This window comes from Chelonia mydas, chromosome 17, assembly GCF_015237465.2.
Source record: "Chelonia mydas isolate rCheMyd1 chromosome 17, rCheMyd1.pri.v2, whole genome shotgun sequence".
NCBI lineage: Eukaryota > Metazoa > Chordata > Testudines > Cheloniidae > Chelonia > Chelonia mydas.
In genome coordinates this window covers 18046103-18071275 of record NC_051257.2, presented here as the reverse complement: position 1 = coordinate 18071275, position 25173 = coordinate 18046103, and the positions used below count along the sequence as shown (strand labels likewise).

General features: G+C 44.2%; 1 protein-coding gene across 4 annotated transcripts in view; it reads right to left on the bottom strand.

Annotated features, from left to right (window-relative positions):
• Positions 1–25173, bottom strand: part of COL26A1 (collagen type XXVI alpha 1 chain) — a 221305-nt gene that overhangs the window by 5829 nt on the left and 190303 nt on the right. For 2 of the 4 annotated variants that reach the window (XM_037880523.2, XM_037880524.2), the window contains exons 8-13: positions 17697–17789; positions 15664–15725; positions 11323–11385; positions 7100–7144; positions 5070–5114; positions 3820–3904 (exon numbers count right to left, since the gene is read on the bottom strand). In XM_037880523.2, coding sequence (XP_037736451.1) covers positions 3820–3904; positions 5070–5114; positions 7100–7144; positions 11323–11385; positions 15664–15725; positions 17697–17789 — 393 coding nt within the window. The remainder of the gene's footprint in view (positions 1–3819; positions 3905–5069; positions 5115–7099; positions 7145–11322; positions 11386–15663; positions 15726–17696; positions 17790–25173) is intronic. The other 2 variants (XM_043531229.1, XM_037880525.2) reach the window with 1 other exon arrangement.

The window sequence follows — 25173 nt, the reverse complement described above, 5'->3', positions numbered from 1 at the left end:
GCTCCATAATCAACACGATTAACACAACAGCAATGCCTTGTGGTCCTTAGTTGTCAGCAATTATAGAAGTGCCAAGGGTCATTTAAACACTCACTGAGCAAACATGAAGACTCAACACTCCTGAGGAGTTACTAAGTATCATTCTACACATGTTAGAGATGGGGAAACCAAGGCACAGAGCAGTGATGTGACTTACCCCAGCTCACACAGCTAATTAGCTACCGCTGGCAATAAATCCCAGCAGTCTAGTCTCCCAGCACCTTAGACATCAGGCCATGCTTCCTCTTATGGTGAGGAGCCTTTCTACAATGATCCTGCCCCATAACGCTAATTGTACATTTGGTCTATGGCCAAAGTCCTTTTCAAGTGCTTAGACACAGAAACCCATAATGCTGATTCTCCAATGTTAATGCCCCTGTTTTCCTTTTGCCCTCAGTAATGGACACTTGTTTGTTTCCCTGCCAAGAGCCCAGCCTTCCTAGCCAGACCTCCAGCTCACATCAGGCAGTATTTCTAATTCAAGCGAGTACCCCAGTGCATAGGGATTTGTGCTGCGCTAGCTGGAAATAAGCATTGCCAAAACTGGGCTTTTCCTGGGTCCTGCTGTTCTGTTCTGTAGGGCTGGTTAATACGCTCTGATTATCTCAAGCTTCCAGCCTGTTGCGTGGGGGAAAGTTTGTGTTGGTATGTTTTGCTTTGTTGCTTGGGTGGTGGTTCTGGTTTCCAAAACCACGTGGATTCTGGCGCTTTGTCTGACAGTGACAGCATGTAATTGGCATTTCGGCTTGGGTCTCCTGCACTGATGTCAATGGCAAAAATCTCAGTGCCCACAGCGGGAGCAGGGTCGGCTCCTTCGCGCCAGCTGATTAAAATTGTGGGTGGCCTCACAGCTTGGGGGGCTGTCTCGGCTCAATAAAAATCAGTTTCACTACAATAGAACCACTGCATGCAAACGGCTCTTTCTCTGCACTCTGTGGCTGTACTAGTTTAATGAAAGACACTGGTTTTGACCCTAAGCAGCTGCCAGCATTCAACCGTCTCTTTGGCCTTAAAGAGTGGACAAGAAGGGTCTGTAATACCAATTATTTATAAAAATAGATTAGTTAGTTGGGGAAATTTAAGATGAATTAACTCCCTTTGTCACTGTATCACAAAGCTTTGTATTGCAGCATGAATGGCAAATAACCAGATCTGGCTTCCAGTCCATTTTTAGGTGCAATTTACGTTATTGGTCTTCATCTCTACAGCTTACATTGCTCTAGGTCCTACAAACCTTAACTGTCTCCCAGCAGTTGAGATCAATGAAGGTGCTCGAGCTAATTAATCTAAATGTCTGGGAGCAGGACCTCCTCTGTGAGTGGCACTCAACTCTAGACCTTGCTTTCCCCTCTCCGATCGGACAGCCTGTACGCCAGAGCCTATTTGTGGAGGCCTTTCCCATTGAGTTGTCTTGGGGGAGGCAGGGGATGTCAGCCTTTAAATGATGCAGGGTCGATTTTGTGATGTATTTATGTTTTTAAATTGTACATAAACAGAGATTGAGGCAAAGTTTGGAAATTAAATATAAATACAATTCCTATATTGGTAAATCACCCCTTAACCGACACTATGACACTGCTATAAAATCTGTGTGTAGTAGACCAAGCCAAAAAGTGAATCAGTTCACTCAACTCACTGTGCCCAGTTTTCTACTGCCCTGCACCTTCAAGTCATTTACACCAATGCCAAGTGGGTGTTAAAATCCTGCCTTTCCTCTTTATGCTAGTATAAATGGATACACAAGGTAAAGGGCACTGGAGAATCACACCCAATGCAAAGTGCTTGGAGCTTTAGACTGCCTGAGTATTCTTTGAAAGGAAAGTGGCCGTACAAAGCATGCTAGATTTTGTTAGTGCAGGCCTCTGCAAGTCAGGAATTGACGCTATCACTGGTAATGCTGAGGTTGTCAAGTGCGCATTCATGTTCTAGCCGTGCTGTAAATATTTTGCAAATTCCTTCTCTCACTGAACTATCAAGTTCATTTCCCAGGGTGCTGAACAGCTGGGAGGGCGGGTAACTATTCCTGCTGTCAGATTGTCTTAGAACATCTTTATGTCGTCAACTTTAAGGCAGTTGTGTATCAAATTAATTTAAATCTTATTATGTTGAGAGAACAACAGGCCTATATAAAGCCCTACATTTTCTGGCTACCTTCTTGACTTTGTGGGGCCCTAGGAAGAGCATGAACAGCTATACAGTGGATTTCCTCCTGCATAATCTCTTGCTCGTCCCTGGTGCTTGAACACTATGTTCCCCCTCCCCCGTTTCTTAGTTATTTGTATTATGGTTGCACCTAGAGGCTCTAATTACAGGGCCCTGATTGTGCTATTCAAACACAGGGTGAAAAACAGTCCCTGCCCAGGAGAGTTTACAATCTAAGACAAAATGCACAAAGTGTGAGTAACAAGTCAGGAGGAATGGGGCGGGGGGGAGGACAAGGCAAACTAATACATTCACGGGTTAAATTGCCAAAAGTGCGTAAGTCCTATTTTTGAACGTGACAGGGATTTAGCAGCCTGAGTTTCATTGATTTTTCAATAAGACACATGCTCTAAGTACCTAAGTCACTTTGGGTACGTTTGAAAATTTCACAGAAGCCATATAACTATCAGAAGGCCCCACGGGCTGTTATCTGTTGCCAGTTTCACAAAGACGTCCCCATGGGAGTGGATCTTGCAGAGAGATTTGAAAGAGGGCAAAGCAGTCCTTGCTTTATGGATGAGGCGAGGACAAGGGTGCCAGCAGCAGTAAATGGTGTTTGGCCAAGAAGCATGCATGTTGGTGCCAAAAGCCCCAATCAACCTCTCAAAGGCACAGAGAGAACATAATTGTGAACAGATCCAAAACATTTTCCCCTTGCTCCGACTATTTCTGTAGGAAAACAATTATGCAGAGCAAGCTATGCATCTGTCAATGCATTGGAGTTCCTGCCCCAAACCACGTGATTTCTCTTTGTTGCATCAGCAGCAGAGAAAACTCGGATGTGTGAGAAGCAGAAAACCCCCTTCCCTCTGATGAAAGGCCTGTGGCAGTGGTCGGGAGGGAAATGGCTCCAACTGAATCACTCAAAATATTGAGTCCTTCACTAAGAGTCTCATGTTTCCAAAAATCAGTGTTCTCTGAATTTTAATCAGGGGAGCTGCCTGGATTATGGATTTGCAGGCTAGCTGGCTTGCACTCCCTTTCAGAATGAGGCCTGGCCCGTTCTAGGGTCCGTCAGACATGATGAATACTAAAAAGGCCAGATCCTCAGCTGATGTAAGTGAACATAGCTCCACTGAAGTCAAGGGACTGTGGCGATTGATAGCAGCTGAGTATCTGGATCAAAGACTCTGCAATGAGAACATTTTTGTAGCGGTTACGTGACGCAGAACACAACATGGCTTGGTCTGCTGCTGAGCTGGCTCTGTACTATGGATTATAATACCAATGTGTCGGTGGGGCGTATTGTGCACTAGGGTGAAGACCGAGTAACTCCATTGAAGCCCATAGCTGCAGGTGCTCAAAGTGTAAAACTCAGCCACTTTGATCACCTCATTATGGATTTAGGAGCCTAACTTTAGGCACCTACTTTTAATATCCTGAGCTAACCAGCTACTGAGCTGAACTAGTGCTGAGCCCTAGAAGCCAGCCACTCATTGAGAGAGCAGGTGAAAACAAAAGTCATATTCTAGGAGTCTAGAACTAGCCAATTCTAGAGCTGTTAAATAGTGTTGGAACAGAGTGACATCTAATTTCTCCAGAAAAACAAAGTTTAGTCACAGGCTGAGACACACTCACCATGAATTCCTATCATATGCTCTAGAATTAACACCCTCTCAGCTAAAATCTTCAGGGCTTCTCGAAGTTGTTGAACTCCTTCTCCCTGCAAGAAGGAAAAAACAAAATAAATAATGTACCTATGCTGCAGACATATACAGAGGTTTCAAGTTTATAATGCAATCCTCCAAGACTACAGTGCTAATGTAGCCCCTGAAACTGCTAATGATTTCACAAAACAAAACCAGGTTGCAAATCTGTGGAGAACAGGGAGATGTCTCAAAAACAGCCAAAGGAAAGCAATGAGGCAAAAAGCCTCAATTATAAAACCAAATTCTGGCGTCTCTAAAACATTGAAGAGGTTTAGAGCCAGATCCAAAATTTTCAGCTGGCTCCTATTTCGATAATAGGCCAAACCAATAGCCATGCAAATCTGAACATAGTTTGAATCCAAGCCTCACAGTTTGACAATGTGGCTTGTGCCCATTTCCACAGTCCACTGCACTATTTACTTTACAATTCAAATATTCCTTGCTAAGCAGATCTGACATTTGTTCTGGCCTGGCTTTCCCTGCCCTGACATTTTACCACCAAACTGAAAAATGTTGCAAGAACCCCTTTCCTTGCCATTTTGTGAAATTATCTGAGTAGCAGCGTGGGTTTGGGGAAGAGAGTTGTCTCTTTCTTGGTTGGGTCCCAAATATCTTACTCTGGATTATTTAATGATAAAGTAAGGGATCAGCAGGCAAGAAGGAGCATGCTGTTGAAAAAACAAAATCAGATCTCGTCAGGGGGCCATATTCTACTAGATGTGGGATCAGATAGGTAGGAAGGATGGTCTAGTTGATAAGGCACTGGACAATGACAAAAGATTCCCAGCTCAGCCACTGCCTTCCTTGTCACCTTGGGCAAGTCTCTTAATCTGCCCTGGGCCACAGTTCCCCATCTGTAAAATGGGGATAATAGCGCTGCCCAATCTCACAGGGGTGCTGTAAGGATATATATCCATTGATAATTGTATGGCACTCAGATACTGATCAAGCCAAAAACATTTGGATCCAGATTTTGAACATGCCAGTGCCCATGGACATTTGAATCCGAGGTTAATGCCACCTCCATCATCTGCTCTTTTATCTTTGCAATCCCCGCACTCCTCCATTTACATTACTGGGAGTCCTGCACACAGAACGAGGACAGTGTTTTCTCCCCTTGGGACCATACCATCTTTTCACCAATAGAAAATCCAGGTAGCAGTAAAAGTGTTTTCTTACATCAGCCCCTTTATCTCCTTCTTCACCCTTCTTGCCTGGTTCACCCTAAGATGAGACAAACACGTTTCCATGTAAATTAGGAGATTTGCCATCCAAAATCATTCAAATCCCCTCCCTCAATACAGCCCCATCAGCAGAAAGCAAATTGAAATCACAATGCATGTCATCTGTTCTTTTAGACGGGGCCAAATTCAGCTCTGACCACAGTTGTAACAGCTCCTCCCCAGCCCCCGGCAAAGCCAGCAGAAGTGTCTACCTATTTACACCACAGCTGAACTTGGCCCACAGTGACCTGAGCTATATGATGTTTGCATCGCAATGAACCATTGTCCGATTGCTGCAGCCAGGGACCTTGACCAAAACCACGTGTGTACTGTGAGGCTTTCCCCGTAAGCAACGCTTTACGTTAAAACCGGTTTGGAGTTAACTGTAACCACCCCCAAACATGCACACTGTGCCTCTATGTTTATTTTTCCAGAAAAATTCATATCCACTACACAAGAGGTCCCATTAATTAGCCACATCACCCACAACCTCTCTACAAGAGCTCGTTAACTAGGGATCTGTCTTCAGTAAAAATGTATTGTGACAGTTTGTCTGACATTCCTTCCCCCTGCTGCCCACTCATCTAATCAGGAAGTGTCTGCATTTCCCAAGCAGCAGATGGCATACACAGAGTAAACCACAAGCTAAATAAAGAGCAATGGAAAGGTCCACAAACTGCTGAGTAAGGTGGCTGGGATGAGAACTTGGCTCCTCAGCAACACTGGGCATTGCAGAGACATTTCAAGCGGAGCAAGATGATAGAGTTGGGAGAGGCCCATGTCAGGCAAAACAAGAGCCCTCTTACCTTCCTCCCCTTCCCCCCCCCCCCCCAACATTTCCACTCAAACGGAATTCAACTTTTTGTTGGATTCACTCACTTCTCCCTAATATTTTTCATTTTCATCAGAACTGCACGTGTAAATGCCGTCTAGGCTTGAGAGACGACGTTCCAGCGGATTCCCAACCTGGCCAGAAGCTGGTAGTCCCAGATCTAGTGGGAGAAAGCCTGTTCTCAAGAGATTTCCAGCCCAGCCTCACAGAGAAAGGAGGCTTGGAGAGTTCAGGCTTGCTGGTGGAATTTCGATGGCTTAGCCACAGGGCAGATGGTCTGTCCAGGGTTCCAACGTAGGAGGCAGCTTTATAGTTCTATCAACAGGAGGCCTGGTAGGAGGCAGCTCCTGTGGGGCTGTGCTGAATTAGCATGTCCTTCCTGCTTCACTGGCAACAACTCCTTCAGGATCATTGCTGCCCACTTGTGCCCCCTCCCCTGGCAATAGGAAGGTTTCATCCACCTTGCCACAGCTCCTCTCAACCCTCTTCGTGCCAGCAGAATGTTAGCAGAAGCCAGCCTGGTAAGACTGTAAGCACTTTGCAGCAGAGACAGAACAGAGAGACTGTTTGTACAGCACTTAACACAACAGAGTTGTGATCCGTGACTGGGTCCACTAGGCACTACCACAATACAGATAAATACAGACGCTAGAGAAAATCTGGCCTCACTGGGGTAAAGCAGAGGTGGTATGTCAGATCTATCTTCTGCACAAATCTTTTGCTACTAATTTCTCACTCCTGAGGGTAGAACTAGGGTTGGTTGGAGCACTCCTCTTCTTAACAGGCTCTCTTTGCTAGACTACTAGGCCCACTCCTAGATCCGTCAAAGAGATGGAGAAGACCTATGAGATCATGCAGTCCCGCTCCTCAACCCCAGGGCAGGTACCAGGTATTTTCTACTGCTTTGTGCACTTGAATATAAAGTGTAGCACTGAAATGCAGTGTTTCATTTGCACAGATCTCTGAGATGCTGTCTCCTGACCTGGGTGTTGTATTAGCATCCAGAAAGAACTGGTAGTACCAATCATAGTCCAGCCAGGTGGTATTTAAGGTGCTGGACATGACATACACACCCCATCTGTGTGTGTGTGTGTGTCTCTCTCTCTCTCTCTCTCGCGCGCACACACACACACACACACACGTACAACACTTACAGGCAGTCCCTTATTGCCCTTCTCTCCAGACAGACCTGCTTGCCCCTGTTGGAAATAAAGCAAGTGTCATTTTTTTTCCATTTGATGAGAACAAAATGTAATTTTACCAATGGAATTAAAATGGCTTAACAAATAAAGGCATGAGACAGCGTGGAAGTTCTTTTCCCTTAATGTTCTAGCTTTCAGCATTCAAGCAGGCAGCAAATTGGGCAATAGCTCTCAAACACTAGTTCTGAATCCTCGCAACATTTGGGGAAGTTTGGTTCAGGATCTCAGGACGAGCTTTGTAAAATGGATTTGCATCCTCTTGAACTTTAGAGAAGTCAACTACATTAAAGCGGGGAGAAATCTGGCCCTTGAGTTTTTTCCCCCAAATACAACATTCTTCCATCTAGTATAACGGATAGGCTAAGACTGCTCAGCCTTCGCCATTGAACAAAAGACTCTGCAATATCTAATTATGATTTTCCCTTAAAACTTCATCACATACCCATCTAGTCTCCTTCTGCACACATGCTCACCCTCTTATCCACAACTAGAATGACTAAATTTCTCTACATAGATTTTTTTTGATGAAAAATGGCTTTTAGAATTATACAATTTTTTTTTCATAGTTTTCATATTCTAAATTTTCTGGGGCGGTTTTGGGTGAAACGATTCAAAACAACAGTTTCAAACCTATTTGAAAAATATTTGCTTTGATTCAAATCAAATAGAATCAAAATGGCCATTTTTTGTTTTGTTTTGTTTCCTTTTCTCTACTGCCTTTTCCTCCCTTTGCCCTCTTTTCCCCCCCTGGAAAAGAGGGGTGTACCCCTAACGTGAATTTTTGTAAAATTTAGATTGATTTCAAGTTGGCTCAAAATTATGTTTTCAAGAAAATCGGAAACATTTCAAACGAACTGAAAAACTCATTTCATTCTAAATATTCTGCAGAATATAATTTCCATTTTCTGACCTGCTATATCCACCCCTTCCACACACACACCCCTTTTTCTTTTTTGCTGCTTCGAACCTTCCAGCTGGATGTAGGATTTTGCATTTGCCAGAAAAGTAAAGCTACCTTATCATATATATATATATATATATAATTTTTTCCAACCTTTTCTTCACTGGTTTTATATGAAGAACCAATTTGGAACAAGATACTATATCAAAAACACTGCATTAGAGAGACCTGTGCAATGCTTGGTGACCACTGCTGGCAGAACTATATACTGATGAGAAGGAGAAAATATAATAAGGCCCAACTCTCCCCACCAAAAGAATATGAATTGCTTAGATCCTGCATTGGGTGAATCAGGCCCATGCAAAAGTATAAGCAAGCAGCAATTCACTAAACTAAAGTGGCAGGAGGTACATCGTTGGAACAATTTACCAAAGGTCACTGTGGATTTTCCATCGTTGACCATTTTTAAATTGAAATTGGATGCTGCTTCTAACAGTTCTGCTCTAGTCATTATGTTGGGGAAGTTGTACGGCCTGTGTTATAGAGGAGGTCGGACTAGATGATCACAATGGTCCCTCCTGGCCTTGGAATCTATGAATCAAGACTCTTGTTTATCCTCAAATATGGATAGTAAGATAGCCCCTCCCTGTTGTTCTGCTCTGGCCTTCATCAGTTTACATAGTCTCTGCACTTTGTCCTTGTGATGCCAACACTAAGTCAAAGGTGCAGCATGCACTTCCCCCTACAGACTGATGATAAAAGCAGCGTGGGTGGCCAGGGATTTCATGACCATAAGCCAGCAGATATTATCTGTATAAAAAAGCCTGCACAATGTCTAGAATGATTTTTCATTGACTTGGAAAGAGCATTTATATGGGTGAACAAAAAGGTAAGAATATAAGAATGGCCATACTGGTTCAGACCAATGGTCCATCTAGCCCAGTGTCCTGTCTTCTGACTGGCCAGTGCCAGATGCTTCAGAGGGAATGAACAGAACAGGGTGATTTTGAGTGATCCAGCCCCAGTCGTACAGGCTCAGCTTCTAGTAGTTGGAGGTTTAGGAACACCTGGAGCATAGGATTGCATCCCTGACCATCTTGGCTAATAGCTATTGATAGCCCTATTCTCCATGAAGTTATCTAATTCTGTTTTGAACTCAATTGTACTTCTAGCCTTCACTACATTCCATGGCACCAAGTTGCACAGATTGACTGTGCATTGTGTGAAGGAATAGTTTCTTTTGTTTGTTTTAAACCTGCTACCTATTAATTTCATCGGGTAATCCCTAGCTCTTGTGCTGTGTGAAAGGATAAACACTTTCCTATTTACTTTCTCAATACCATGTCATACACACCATTCTATACAGAAATGTTATTTTCTTCTGCCAATGAAAACTTTAATTATTGCTTTGCCATTCATCTATAACAGAGCTGGCTGGAAAATAGAGTTCCCATTCCACAGGAAATTCCAAAACAAAACAAAAAGTAGACATTTCAAACTAATTATAGAATGAAAATTAAACAATTTCTATTTATCAAAACTAAACAGTTTTTTTCCTAATGTTGAAATGTTGTTATATTTATTATATATAAATAGTCAAAATGAAATGAAACAGACATTTGATATTTTCAAAATAAAATGAGTATAAAAGAATCTTTTAGATGTTTTCCCATCAAACTTAATCAAAATAGACATCTTCATGTCAAATATTTCAGTTTCAACTCAGCCGTTCCACTGAAAAAATTTCAGCCAGCTCTAATCTGTAATATTTAGTAATGGTGTAAACTACGGAATTAAGCCACCTATTAAAAAAAAGGGGCTTTAACCAAATGTACGAAGAGAGCTCTGTATGTAACTACAAATAACAGTGGCCTTCACTGAAAACTGAAATAAACATCTAATAGAGATAAGCAGTATTTGGTAGAAAGGTACAAAAGACCACTAAATTTATCAGCAACCTCTGTGTCTTATTTGCTTTCAGTGTGTGTATTGTACAATCTAGTTTGAATTGTTGTTGTTGCCCTAATGTAAAATCTGGAGCGATGCAGGTTAAGCCTGTCACTAGTTATGCTCATGGGCTTGGAGAGTCTCCAAGCTCATCTGAAACTAATCAAACTGCATTTGGCATTTGCCTTTCTAAGCCCCCACAGACATTGTTCTGCCCTTCAGACTGAAAAAGCAAACAGAAGGGGGAAGATGGCAGAGAAACTGGCAAATGCAGATGATTTGTTCACCTGATTTGCAGGTAGTGAGCTCCACCTCCACCTAAATCTATATGCAGGTAATTCCTCTTTAAAGAAAGGAAATACATTTGGGATGCAGCCACCTGACTCCTGCTCTGTGCACCTACTGGAAACTTAGCACTAAAACTTTTATGCAGCCGTCTTTCCTTTCCAAAACATGCTGCAAACGCCATCAATGGTAACTTTTTCATTCTGTTGCTCCACTTTGTGTCTCTCTCATCAATCCAATTCCCCCAATGCTAAGTTCTTAAAAGATTTCATTCTACAGACCCTCTTAGAAGGGTCTCCACAAGCCACCAATAGTCCACAGGCCATAGTCTGGCACGGTAAGTGACGGGCAGTCCTGAAGAGTTTTGGAGGACTGGGATAGTGGAAGCAACCAAAAGTTCAAATATTGCTCTGAACCTCTTTAATCTGCCTGGACACTGGGCTGGTAACCTGGTGAGAAGAGGCCCTCGCATGAGGTTTTTGGGGGTTTTTTTTTTTGGGTATTTCCTAATCTTGGCCAGCTTGGAAACAACACTCAGCAAGCTCCTCTTGCTGTATTTTGGGCACTAACACGTCTAAGTCCTTGACAAAATAAGCAAGGATAGCGATAACATGACAAAAGTTGAAGTAAAAGCAAACATTTTAAGAACATTATTTGACCCTGAAAAATGGCTGTTTCAGAATAGTTCTTATTCTCTCTAACATGCTTTGCCCTTCTTTTCCAGTCGCAACATAACTGAGCTAAACCCTCTGAAACGCTAGGTACTAAAGTGCTTATAGTAAAATCTGTTCCCATAGGCATTATGGATCTAGTGTTCACTACTCTGAAACTTTCAGAGGTAACTTATTCCCTGTGAAAACAAAATGTCCCCTGTGCCTGTGCAATGATCTCCCTTAGAGATTCTTGCATAATATTCCAAACTTATGTTCACCTAATCAGAGATGGTCCACTGACTTCAATGGACCTATGTTGATTTCCCCCATCTGAGGAGCTGGCCCAGAACTGGTTGTGAATCTTTACATGTGATAAAGTTTTAACTTACTCTTTCTCCTCGATCTCCTTTGGAACCTTTAGGCCCAGGCTGCCCTGGAGAGCCCGGTACACCCTAGAGGGCAGATGCAGAATAAGAGGAAATTACTGTTCCATTCAAAAAATACATAATGGAAACTAAACAAAGTCTCCAGTGAACATCTTGCGTAACCACCTGTTATTGTTAAAGATGCTGGGCTAGATTCTCTGCGGCCTGAGAGCCTGTGTAGTCGCTTATCCTGGTGACGTGAGTATAAAATGTGACTTTGTCTATCTATCTTATAAGGTACTTCTGTGGCCCCTATCATCATAGCAACTTTAATGCACTTATCCTCATAACACCCCTGTGAGGCAGGGCAGTGCTATTATTCCTATTGTAAGGATGGGAAACTAAGGCACAGAGAATATAAGTGACTTGCCCAAGGTCACATAGGAAGCATCAGATGATAGCATTTTGCACACTCTTTGCACAGGTGTAAATGACTTCACAAGGTTCAAGGCAGGGACAGTCAGCCATCGCTGACCACACAGATACAACACACCCACCTTCCAATGGTCCGGGGATCTCTACAATTACATTTTGCACATTCAGGATAGTTGAACATGAGGAGTAACCTGTCACATGGCCCTTTCAGGGAAATGGTGCATCTGCATAATCAGGCCCACAGAGGATGATTTATGAAGTCTATGCAGTGTTACAGGGAATCAAGGAAAAGATGCATCATAAAAAGGGCCTTCAGCAGTTTTGTGCACTTACAGACCTCTCAGCTGGCTCCCAGTGCATATGCACATATATTATTATTCTTTATTGTTTGTATTACCATAATATCTACACGCCCCAGTCGTGGGCCAGGACCCCTCGTGCTAGGCTCTTTTCGAAGCGCCTATGTTTTTCGTTTATAAACAGGCTGAACTATAACAACTGGTATTTGTTGCTAAAAGCTGATGACAAGGTATTCAGGGCTGCACAGACTGGAGCGGGGGGGAATTGTCTCGAGGGCACTGGTAATGGGATATTGAAAAACAGGGTTAACCTCTAGGTTACTGGTTCGCGTCTGGCCCAGGTTGGCAGTACACTTAGTGCGGACAACTGTTCGGCATGGGTTCTTTGAAATAGATAGTGGACCCAGCCCAGGTCATGATGGACAGTGGTTCATACTGCAGCCATTACTGGCTGCCTTGTTGTCAGCCTCTGCAGAAGGCCAAGGACTGAATGGGAATGGGGACTTAAAGATCCTAGAAATAGTCCTGGCAGGGTAGGCGTGAGATACTTTCACAGTTCTTATGTTATCCTGCACAGTTAACTATGCAAAGGAATAACAGACCAAGATGTCTTTAGGCCTTGTTTGCAGCAATCCTGAAGACACGTGCAGTTGTCCTTAGGGTGGGTACTAACACCTCACAAATAGTTACGGAGAGTTGGAGGATAGAACTCCCAGTATAAACAAACATTCTTCTCTTCCTATCTTGTTTGCAACCCTATCATGGCTTTGTTTGGTGGTTAAAGAGTTAAGATCAATATCCGCAAAGGAGTTTAATTACCAGAAGTCTTGAGACGAAGCCATTCTTCTCCATTGGTGCCTGTTTTATAGATTTATTCAACCCAGGGAGCAGAATTATTAGCACACATTGGGCTTAATTTGAAAATTGTTTATTTGGGTGAGTGAATCTCATCAAAATGGTTTCAAATGTACAATCCAATTAATCTTAGGTCTGTCTGCTCACTCTGGCCATCCTGCTGGGATGCTTTCATGCTTTCAAAAGGGATGGCCTTTGCCAAACTTTTATGGGGTGCTGCAAAGCTTCAGCAAACGTTTTTATAGTAGCCTCCAGGATCTAAAGGAAGATGGTAGTTTGAAGCTATCCAGTCTAAACAGATACGACTGTCAGAAGTGATGATTGATTTTGGAGGCACAAATTGAGAGGCCTCAAAAGGCAGGACCCAGTTATCAGCAGCTGGAAGTGTTCAGCACTTTCTGAAAATCAGGCCTTTTAGGGAGTCTCAAATTGCACTCCAAAAGTGAGGCACACTCCCATCACTTCTGAAAATCTTAATCATAGTGCATGACTAGGCCCTCATTAGTCATCTGGCTAAGGATGTTCATAACAAACAGGGTGAAATACTCATTTGGTACTTAATAGGAAACTAAATAGTCTAGTCTTTTGATATCTATGATGCCTATCAATAATCCAGTTCTCCCGTTCCCTTACAAAGTTTGGCGACCTTGTGGGGGAAAGACGCGGGAGAAGAGGTAGCAGCTTTAAAAAAAAAAGGAGGGGGATGTGCAGTATCTGAGGCATATGGAAAGATGAGCAGGGTTCCTCGGACAATGTTTGTTAAAGTTTTGTGCTAATGTGTTAATTTTTTCATGTAGCCTAGCTGGCAGAGGACTCTATCTTCTCAACGTAGAGTGCAATGCTCCTTCTCTGCATTGAAACCTTGATGCTTCTGTGTCTAAGCTCTGCCGTAGGACAGAGTCTCACACGTGTGCAGTTAAATTGCTCCATAGTTGTTGGAAGACTCTCTTGTGTACAGCTCAAAAGCTCCACATGAGGAGAGGGGGAAGCAAGAAATCATGAAATTTTAAGACTCATAATTCATAAGAGCAGACAGGCATCCTTAATTTTTGCATGTTTGACTTTGAGCGGTAAAATTTGGAACATTACATTAGCACTTTATAAAAAGAAAAGTACAGGCTGCACTTCTGTAGTCAGTAAAGATTGGGCAGACCTTCCGCTGAGGGAAATCCGCATAGCTCCCTTGAAAACAATAGAATTAGACAAGTTTCCACCAGCTGAAGTTTCAGTCCATCTTTACAAGCTACCTACCATGACTAAGGCTCTTCCCCCTCTCCCCCCACCCCATGTGTACATCCTGCAAGTTCAGAGGCCGGAGTCTAAGAGAAGCTTCTGTTTGTTTTGCCCTTGTGCATTACTTTACATTTAATCATGTGAAATTGCAGCCGTCATTTTGCAGCCAAATCTCCCAGTGTGTTTATATTCATCTGAAATTTCCCACAGTTCTCCATAGCATTTGATAATTGAAACAATTCTGCATCATTGGCAAAGTTCACCAACTTGCTGTCCATTTCTTCTTCCAAGTGATTAATAAATACACAGTAAAATCCCATTTCTGCAATTCCCTCCAACCTCAACCTCCTCCTTATCCGAATCAAGGTTATGTCCCTCGACATAAATCACTTACCCCCTATATCTCCCCCAATTTTCCTAATTCCCTATCATCATTTTATCCATGTTTTATGTCCTTGAAATAGTTTGGATTGGCAGCTGGACTACACATTCTGGAACACTGTCCCAAACATAGGTCTCCTGGGGTTCCCCACTATAAAATAATTACCACTAGTCAACTATTCATCATCACTTCATTTCTTTTTCTTTAGCCAATTTTCAATCTGTGAACAGATTTAGCCCCTCTTTCTGTAGTTTTCCACAATAACCTTTTATGAGGGACCTTGTCAAAAACGTATGATCTACCCAATCACAATAATCTTTTTGTATCCACACATAATTAATAGAGCCGGTCAGGAATGTTTTCATCTAAATGGTTTTTGACTGAAAATGCAGTTTGGGGGAAATTTTGATTTTTTCCAAAGCTTTTTTGATTTTCCATTCTGAAAAAGGCAATGAAATATTTTGTTGCAGCTTGGATCAACCCACATCAAAATATTTTGGTTTGTTGAACTGCATTTCCCTACAGCCCTGCATTGCCTCATGGGAGCAATAGTTCAGATATCTCATGGGCCCATTTTCTCATAGGGGCCAGCATCCCTAGCCAGACTATGTATACCATGATACAACACTCTCTCCTCTGACTGAGCCGCATGGTGCATCATGGGAGATTTAGTCCAGCAAGCCAGCCTGGCCCAGGGAGCCCGAGAGAAAGGGGGCATCAGGCACCCAAACTAAAACTCCCAGGAGGCAATGCGACCTCATAGGGAGATACAGTTTAATATTGAACTGGCTCAAAATGAAGTGTTTTGTCTCAGTTCAATAAACTGAAACTTAACATTTTGCCTGGGAATATCAAAATGTTTTCTTTAGCTTAAGAACACCAAAATGGAGCATTTTGCCATTTACAAATCAAAATTTTTCAGAACATTTTGTTTTGAGAAAAATTTCAGTATTTCAGCTTTTTGTCCTGATTTGAGATAAAAATAAAGTATTGAAATATTGGAATTTCTTGCTGGATGCAAATTCCGATTTCCACTCAGCTCTACTAATTAAACATTTCATCTACAGTGATCAGTTGCTTTGCATTTAACTCCATGCTCCGCTCCCCTCCTTCCCCCAACTCCGCCCCCTCCAAGGCATGGGATGGGATAAAATTACTTACTTGTGATCCAGGAACTCCAATAGGTCCTGGGGGCCCTTTGGGTCCTGAATTGCCTGGGGGTCCTGGCGATAAAATCATAATCTGAGACAGTTTTAGAGACATTTAGAAAGAAGGAACCTCAATTTCAGTCACACTCTTTCTTTCATTACTCCTGATTAGTGTGTTTCTCACTCTCTCTACACAAATCTCGCTTGAACATCAGGACATGGCTTAAGCACTGATATCAAACAGAAGATAGATGCACATTCTGATGTAAAACATCCTTCCATACTGGAATTACTTTAGAGCCATATACAAAATTGTAATAATGTAAGAAGTAAGAAATGCAGCAAAATTTCAGTCTCCTTTTAAATGACTATTCTTCCTTGGTCCCAAGAGAAATCTTAGATCAGAATCCACAAAGCAGTTGTACCCAAGTGAGGTATTGTACCTGGGATTTCTGAAAGAGAATGAGTGCAATACTGAGTGAAGAGATCACTGGGCCTCGTGTGCCACCGGACCCACAGTACTCTGAGGATTCATAGAATCATAGAAGATTAGGGGTGGAAGGGACCTCAGGAGGTCATCTAATCCAACCCCCTGCTCAAGGCAGGACCAACCCCAACTAAATCATCCCAGCCAGGGCTTTGTCAAGCCTGACCTTAAAAACCTCTAAGGATGGAGATTCCACCACCTCCCTAGGTAACCCATTCCAGTGCTTCACCACCCTCCTAGTGAAATAGCGTGTCCTAATAAACAACTTGAGACCATTGCTCCTTGTTCTGTCATCTGCCACCACTGAGAACAGCCTAGCTCCATCCTCTTTGGAACCCCCCTTCAGGTAGTTGAAGGCTGCTATCAGATCCCACCTCACTCTTCTCTTCTGCAGACTAAGCAAGCCCAGTTCCCTCAGCCTCTCCTCGTAAGTCATGTGCCCCAGACCCCTGATCATTTTCGTTGTCATCCGCTGGACTCGCTCCAATTTGTCCACATCCTTTCTGTAGGGGGGGCCCAAAACTGGACGCAATACTCCAGATGTGGCCTCACCAGTGCCAAATAGAGGGGAATAATCACTTCCCTTGATCTGTTGGCAATGCTCCTACTAATGCAGCCCAATATGCCGTTAGCCTTCTTGGCAACAAGGGCACACTGCTGACTCCTATCCAGCTTCTCGTCCAATGTAATCCCCAGGTCCTTTTCTGCAGAACTGCTGCTTAGCCATGACTGCAGAAAGGGGTTTGTATTTAGCCACAGCTAAAATGGAGGGGTGGACATGACTATATAAAATGCCTCTTCACAGCTGGTGTCAACTCTGCTCCTGCTGAGGCAAACAGTTACAAACTGGCTTCTCCCTCGCTCCGAAGACGTCCCTTTAACAAAGCTTTGCCTCCACTAGTCCCAGGGCTGGTGCAAGGAGGTTTCGCGCCCTTGGCGAAACTTCCACCTTGCGCCACCCCCTCCCCTCGGCCCGGGGAGCCCCCCCACCCACCCCGCGGCAGCTCCCCACCGCCCCCTCCCTCCCTCAGCCCCGGGAGCCTCGTGCAGCAGCTCCCCGCCCCAGCTCACCTCTGCTCCGTCTCCTCCCCGAGCGCACCGCCGCTTCTCCCGCCTCCCAGGCTTGCGGCGCCAATCAGCTGTTTAGCGCGCAAGCCTGGGAGGGAGAGAAGCAGAGCAGGGCGGTGCTCAGGGGAGGGGGCGGAGCAGAGGTGAGCTGGGGCGGGGAGCGGTTCCCCTGTGCGCTGCCCCCCCACCCCTGTTACTTGCTGCAGGCGGCCCTCCCCGCGCCCCCCCTGCCCCAGCTCACCTCCGCTCCACCGCCACCCGCAACCACTTGGCGCCCTAGGCGACCGCCTAGTTCGCCTAGTGGTTGCACCGGCCCTGACTAGTGCAAGGCCTTTGAGCCCAAACTCTTGCAGCCAGACCCACTTGCTTTTCCTGGCAGGCATCCTGTCGGAATAAACTATGCCACTGGATCTTTCACATACACAACCTGAGAAGAATCTTTGGTTTGGTTTCTCCTCATTAAAGCTGTCCAGTTCGATTGAGTCTGTTACCTGGTGGCCCAACAGGCCCTGGTGCGCCACGTGGGCCTGGCAAGCCAGCCATGATCGTGTCTATGATGGTGGAAGCCAGCTGGGGTTCTCCATCTGTGGTAAAGAGCAGAGGAATTAATGATTGAGAAAATTATCAACTGCAGCGTCCAGTCAGTCAGGATTTCACACTGGGCTGTTTGAAAGCTCGAGCTAGCTGTTGGCCAAGGAGAGAGTGAGTGTTTAATTAGGTGGAATTCTGACCATTAGAACAATTTCCCTGACCGTTCTGAGGGGAACTCATCCAGAAGCTCATTGAAAAATAAAACTGTGATTTTCTACCAGAGGTGCCAAAGCAATCATCTCATTCTTCAGGCTCTATACATTAGGCCATTATGTGCACAGACTGGCTCCGGATCAAGTGCGTTTACATTTAGTCTCTTTCACACGCCTCTTGTTCATCCCTGCACCCTGTTTCTTCCAATTGCCCCAAAGAATTTTCCCCTCGTTCCAAATCAGTGTTCTTGCTTAATTACTGAATCCTGCCGCCAGTCGCCAAAGCAGACTGGATCGCGCCCCCTTCAGGGGGCTGGGTGGCAAAAGGCTGCTACTGCATTGTATAGCAATAGTGTTTTTGAAAGCCTACAGCTGTCACCTCTAAGACAACTGGTTTCCAATGATCCAAGAAGTCATGTATGAACTCTGAGTCTCCCTGTGGCTGCCCAATACATTGGTGTCAATGGTGCTGAGCTACTGCACCATTATAGCAGCCCAAAGCACTGCCACCAAACCGACATGGTAGCCAATATGCAGCCACCAGGTCATCAAGTGTCTGCATATCAGCCCAACACACTATCTACGGACCCCTATGCTATTATATAAATATTTTGCAGTCCATTAGGGTAGCACCTTTCATTTGAAGATACAAAAGTGCTGTAGACAATATGTAATTTTACAGATGGGGAGACTAAGGCACAGAAGTTAAGTAACTTGCCCAATGCCACATAGCTAGGAATAGAATCCAGGTATCCTGACTTAAGTGAGGATTCACAGTCCACTGCTCCAGCCACTTGATCCTAACCAATTCCATAGGCTCAGGAATTTATTCCTCTGCTGACTTTGTTGCTGTTGGCCTTAACTGTAATCAACATTTCTCTATTCTCCTGACCTTCCTTTGGATTCATAAGCAGGGGCAGTGAAGGACAAGGTGAGAAGAGACTCACAGGCATCTTCAAAACTTGAAAAGAATACATACAATTAAACACTACAATAATACAAGCCATGCTACTTCAGCAGTTCCTTTCGGGGGAAATGGGATGGAAGTGCTAACTATTGCTTGAAGAAACAATTTATATATGAGAGATAATCTATCACTTAAAAATAACTGCATCTTTGCTGCAGACTCCCCAACTATGGGGCTCTGCCAGGGTCCGGTCAATGGATACTGCATAGCACAGTTACCCCTGACAGAAGGCCTTCTGAAAAGCCAGGTTTTCCCCAGCTCCTGCCCCCCATGATCTAGAAACTTCCATTTCCTCATGCCTGTGATCTCAAACCTCCACACATCCATTTCCCACCCCGCATTTCAGTGATTTTTAGCTCACTGAACTACCATTAGATGGGATTCTTTCCATGCATAGAGGGGCAAATTCTACCGTGGTACATTGATGTAAATATAGAGCAACCCCTCCAAGATCAATGGTGGTGTTGCGTACTCTGCACTGGCATAAATGAGAGCAGAATTTGACCCAAAGAATACCCCAAAAAAGAAGATAAGTCCTGTATAGACATTTTAGAGGATTTTCACCTTTGGTGAAGCAATGGATGTTGGTCATGGATAGAGGTACAATAGGAACAGTGGTGATGGATCAGTGATCTGATCCAGCGTGACATATGCTATGGAACGCTGGGAAACAGCCGTACTCCAGATGCCCTCAGGGACAGGGCATCTCTGCACTGGAGTCCAGGAAGGGAACCAGCATGCCTGGGACTCTGAACCTAGGTCTCTCCTGGGGAAGAGCCAAACACAAAAGGGCCAAACTCAAACAGGTATTTCCTTGACTGTCGTTTTTGACCGTAGCCATCTTTCCTTCTTTGCGGCCCAGAAACAAAACGTCTGAGAATGCTTTCATGTTCAAAGGGAAAGGTACCCAAGTGAAGTGTGTAATCCAATTAATCTGAGTTTTATTTGACCATGTCAAAATCCATCAGGGTTTGTGAGTGAGACGGAATCGGAAAACGAGCATTGAACAGCAGAGAATGCATTAACAATTTCAGGGGATTTAAAAAAAAAAAAAAAAAGAACAAGCAGTCAACAAAATTAAGCATCCTTAGGGAGGTGGGATGGGGTAGTGCGGTTGCAAACTAATGGGATTTAATTATTGCTGAGGGGAGTGAATGTGTGTTGCAGAAAGTTCCAGGCAAAGAGAATATGATGATGATGACAAACAGAGTTACTCCTCACAAATCCACCCATCCTGACATTAGATCAATTCGAGTTATTTATGAAAGGTGCTTCTCTAATTGTGACACACTACGGGGGGCGGTGTGGGGGGGGGAGCTCAACAGCTCAGCATTTGGGCTGTGCCGCATGCTGGGGTGAGACTCTGTTGTCGCTCCTTCCTTGGTAGCACAGCCATGGAAAACTCGCCAAAGTACTGGCTGTCTCAAGAGGACCAGCACAACGTTTCCTGAATTCCTTCTATGGGGAGAATCCTGCCCCTCGCCTACCTTGTCAGATAGGGCTCGAATTACAACACACCTAGTGCGCATCCACCATACGTGAGGGTGGGATTTGGGGAGTCCAAACCCCCCTGCACTCCCTCTGTATCCCCACAAAGCAGCAGGTCAAGCTGGGAGAGCCAGTGGCTACCTGGATCCTCCGGTCTTTCCCTCTCCATACACATTGGGGTCACAGGAGACCCTGGGACTTATGCAGCTCAGGGCTACAGTAGCAACCACAGAGTAGCTTCTGTGTCATTCAGCAGCAAAGAGATGGAGGATCCTCTCCCCCTCCAATGTGGCTCTCCCTGAGCTGCCTGCAGCAATTCCAGCTACCCTGGCTTGAATGCAGAGGAGTATCCTTCCCATTTAAACCACCCTGATGTAGAAGTTGCTCCAGACCTTTTCAAACGCCCAGCTGGCCCCAAAGTGTCTAACAAGTCAACCTGTTCGATATGGGCAGGGCTAGGGATTTGAGCACATGGAAAGGGGGAAACTTAAAAAGAGGCTGAAATCTATCCTGAGAGGCAGTGAAGCTTGTTCACCTGTGTAGCAGCCGCGGGCATCCCAGGTACCTGGATGTGCACAACTTTTACAGCTACTGGAACAGTTTTCTCAATGCCAGCCTCAATCTCTCTCCTCGCTTTCCCCTCCCTGTCCCATCTCTCTCTCTCACTCCCTCTGCTCTGTTCCCTCCCACTCTTTTCAGAAAGGCCAGTGGATCAAACACTGGATGGGGAGCCAGGAGATCTGGGTTCTGTTCCCTATCCTGCCACTGAACTGCTCGTTGACCTCGGGCATGTCCCGTCCTTGCTCTGTACCACGATGCCGTTTCTATCTTAAAGCAACTCACAAAAGATATAAGAGCGTAACACCCTCTGATCAGAGCAAGGTATTATTTCCCCTTCCCTTTCCCCAGAAAAAGAGTCCTTTCATTTCACAGCCCTTTTGATGGGGGCTCTAAGATAATGTACCCAAAGCCTGCCCTCCTATCTCTAAGTGCCAGAGCACGTAAGTTGCCCATTTACCTACAGACACAGTGGCAATAGCAGGTATTGTTTAGAATCTGGCCCATCTCAAACGATTCTGTGTTAAGGATAAATTCTCCCCCTTAAAGGCTTGATTTGTTGAGACAGGATGGAAATGAAGTAATCCTGTCTTAATTTCTGCCCGCTACCTGATCTGGAGAGACACAACTGGGACCAATTTCTCTACCGCAGTGTAGTGAAACTGTAAGAAAATGCTTGTCTCCCCCCTTTTTTGCTTTTGCCGGCTGATGAACGTTGCCAACAAGGAACTTGTTGTGATTAATAAAACACTGACATTAACCATGATCAGGCAGAACCCGAACACTGGTTAATAATAATCGGATACAGCTTTCTCCCATAATGTGGGTGCACATGCTCATTAGCTGGGGTATGCTTCCCTCTGCTGTCAGCAGATGGGATCTTATGGTTATGGTTTTCAGATGTGCTCCATTTAAAAACAAAATAAAAAAATCTTGTCTGGGATTTATAGAGCTGGCTTCTACTGGCTGTTGAGAATTAGCTTTCCACCAACCCACACAAATCAGTTAACAAGAGTGAAAGGGCAAATTTTATAGAATGACTGCAGTAAGCTCATCATGCCACATTAGTGACCTATCCTATTAGTAAGCCTTGTATTAATCACAAGAAGAAAAAATAAGTAGGGATTGTTTAGAGTTTAACAGTTTCCTACAACAATGATGGAGGCTCTATGAAAATCTATATTAGACAGATAGGGTCTAGATCAGATATAGACCAAAACTCTAAAATGCTTAGCATCACTCTCTGCACCTAGGTGAGATTCTATCCCTATTAACATCAGTAGAGCCAGGATTTCAACAGTGGGTAAAAATCTTACAAGGCCACACACTGGATTGAATTTCATTGCTACTGACCATTTGTGGAAACGAGACCAACGTGTATCCTGAATGTGTATCTAATAGGAATCAGCCGAACGCCATGATTCTTGCCAATTTCCAACCTCAAAGATTTCATCTGACTGAAGAAGTAGAGGACACAAAATTTCTCATACAATGTAGTCACCTATCTAAAAGGGCAGTGAGTAACAACTTTCCTTTTGAGGATTACGGGGATGGAGAGGGGAAATTCTGATATTGTGAGATCAAGACAAGGAGACAAGATAAAGCAGTAAATGGTCTTCAGAACTTACTGCGTTTGCACTAGGTGAAACATTCTATGCTATCTATTCTGTTCAGGTTCTCATACCACGACTACGCTGGGGTTTCCACAAGCACTCTTCTGCTCGGGTCCCCACACATTTAGTTTGGGCCTACAGACTATCATCTTGAATCAATCTTAAGTAACACATTCATAGATTCAAAGCCAGAAGGGGCCACTGTGATCCTCTAGTCTGACCTCCTGTATAACAGAAGCCAGAGAAAATTCATGGTTGAACCAGAGCAGATTTTTTTAGAAAAACATCCAATCTTGATTTAAAAATTGCCATTGTTCTGTCTGATCAAAGTACTCTCATTAGTAGCAAATGCCAGGGATTTTATAGCTTTTTTAACAGAAAAGGGTAGAGTCTATAATTCAAGGGGAGATTGCCCAGTGGGCCAAGCATCCAGGCCAGTTTCTAAGCCAATTTGAAGTCAGTAGCAATGCTCCCAGTGGCATCACCGAGCACAGGATTAGGCCTCAGTTTTGAAACATTCCTGGAAGGAATGACTGGGTAAAATCATTCTTCCAAGGCAGAGAAATTGGGTCCCATGCAGTATGTCTCTTTCATGAGACTAGGGTCCTGGCTGTTTTCAGGGCTATCAAGGAGAACATGGCACTTTTCACAAGTATATAGGTTTGTCAAAGTTAATTCTTTCCCTACCACTCTTTCATGCTGGCTGATTGCTGCCCTCCAAGAACAGGCAGTGTTTCAGTGGTTCTGTATCTATGTCATTTTCAAAGTGCTTTGGGATCCATTGGGATGAAAGGCTCTATGGAAATATACAATGTTACTATTGTATCCACACACAGTAATTGGTATGATCCTCTAAGAACCCGGTGTGAATTTAACGCAAAATCTCCTAGTGACAGTGACTACAGTAGTTCATTCTACATTTTGCTAAAAGCCTGGATACTGAACCACAATTAATTTAATCCTGCCCATAACATACTAAATAACTTAAGACAGAGCAACGCTGCTAAAAACTTTAACAAATTAAAAATACATCTACTCTCCTCCAGGACAAGGAGTGTGAAGTGGGAGGTAGGTGGAGGGGAAGGAAATCCATAGATAATTATCAGACACAAAGATACTTACTAATCCTGTGGCTGTAATTACAATATTTTGACTCTGAAGCCAGAGGTGAGTAGCACAGCTGGCACTGTTTAGGGGTAGGGTGGGTAGTGCATTCGTTTTCCAGCACTTTACTAGCCAAAGGGACGATATTACTGAGTTTCAAAGTATCACTACTTTGCAGTAGAACTCCCTGCCAGAAGCGACCAGAACAAGCCCAAACCTGACAGTGCGCAGATTGATGTATAAAATGTACCTTTTCTAGAACGCCTTTCCGTGCTCTTAAAAATATAACTAAATAAACAAGTACAATATTTTAAAAAGCCAGCCAGTGCACCAAAATCCGTGCCCCTCTGCCTACAGGAAGGGAAGGAGCAAAACACTTCCTTGTCCTGGGCTGTCAGGCTTTTTAATTCTGTGCAGTACGTAGATGCTGGGTTTATAGATTCACAGTTTATAAAGCCAGAAGGGACTTGGGATCATCTACTCTGACCTGTGTAACACAAGCCATAAGACTTCCCTGAATTAATTCCTGTTTGAACTAGAGTATATAAAAGCATCCATGGTAATTGGTGGTATATAAAAGCAACTGCTAGACAGACAGTCGCGGGGAGGGAGGGGCAGCGGTAAACTGGATCTGTAGTTATTGTGTGCCTTTGTTTTAAGCCTAGTTGCATTAGTTCTGATTGTACCGCAGTGTCCTGACTCTTGCTTTCAGTTATCCCAGGTGCCCCACTGAAATCCCAAAGCATATTTTAGAGCAGAATTTGGCTCAGAGCATTATGGTTCAAACAGGAAGATTTTCCCTTTCCCTGATTCAGAAGATTGGAGGAAGGGAGAAAAGAAAGGTCAGTTCTGACACCACAATACCACCACCACCACGCTCTTATCTAGTGCTTTTCATCAGTAGATCACAAAGTAGATGTACTGATGGGGCTCTGAGGCACAGAGAGGTGAAGTGACTTGCACAAGGGTCACCCAGTAGGCCCCTGGCTGAGCTGGGAAGAGAACCCAGGTGTCCTGAGTCCCAGTCCAGTGCTCTATCCACTAGGCCACACAGCCTCCCCTAGTATAGTCTCCTGCCCCCTTCCCCTGATGTAGAAGGCAATCCTAATGCAAGACTAGCAAAGCAGAGTCAGCAGGGGGAGCTATTTGCAGGATAAATAAAGAGTACAAAACAGGACAGGAGCACTGACAGTTGTGACAATGAAAAAAACAAGCAGATGATACTGTCGGGTTCTGAAGGATACAAGGAAGCCACTCAAGAAGCATGCTCCTTTGTTATTCCAACTTGTACTAAACCGCTGAGGTTCTCATTGCAATTTTCCACCCTTACAACTAGAATATTCTAGGGCTGCCACTTTTGAGAGGTAGTTTGGCGGGTCACACACGAGCGTCCTGACATTGTGACAGTTGCTCTGTGATGTCACACACTCGGCACGTTATAGTGCCCATTATCATGTTATCACCTAACGTCACACGGGTTGTATCATCATGATGC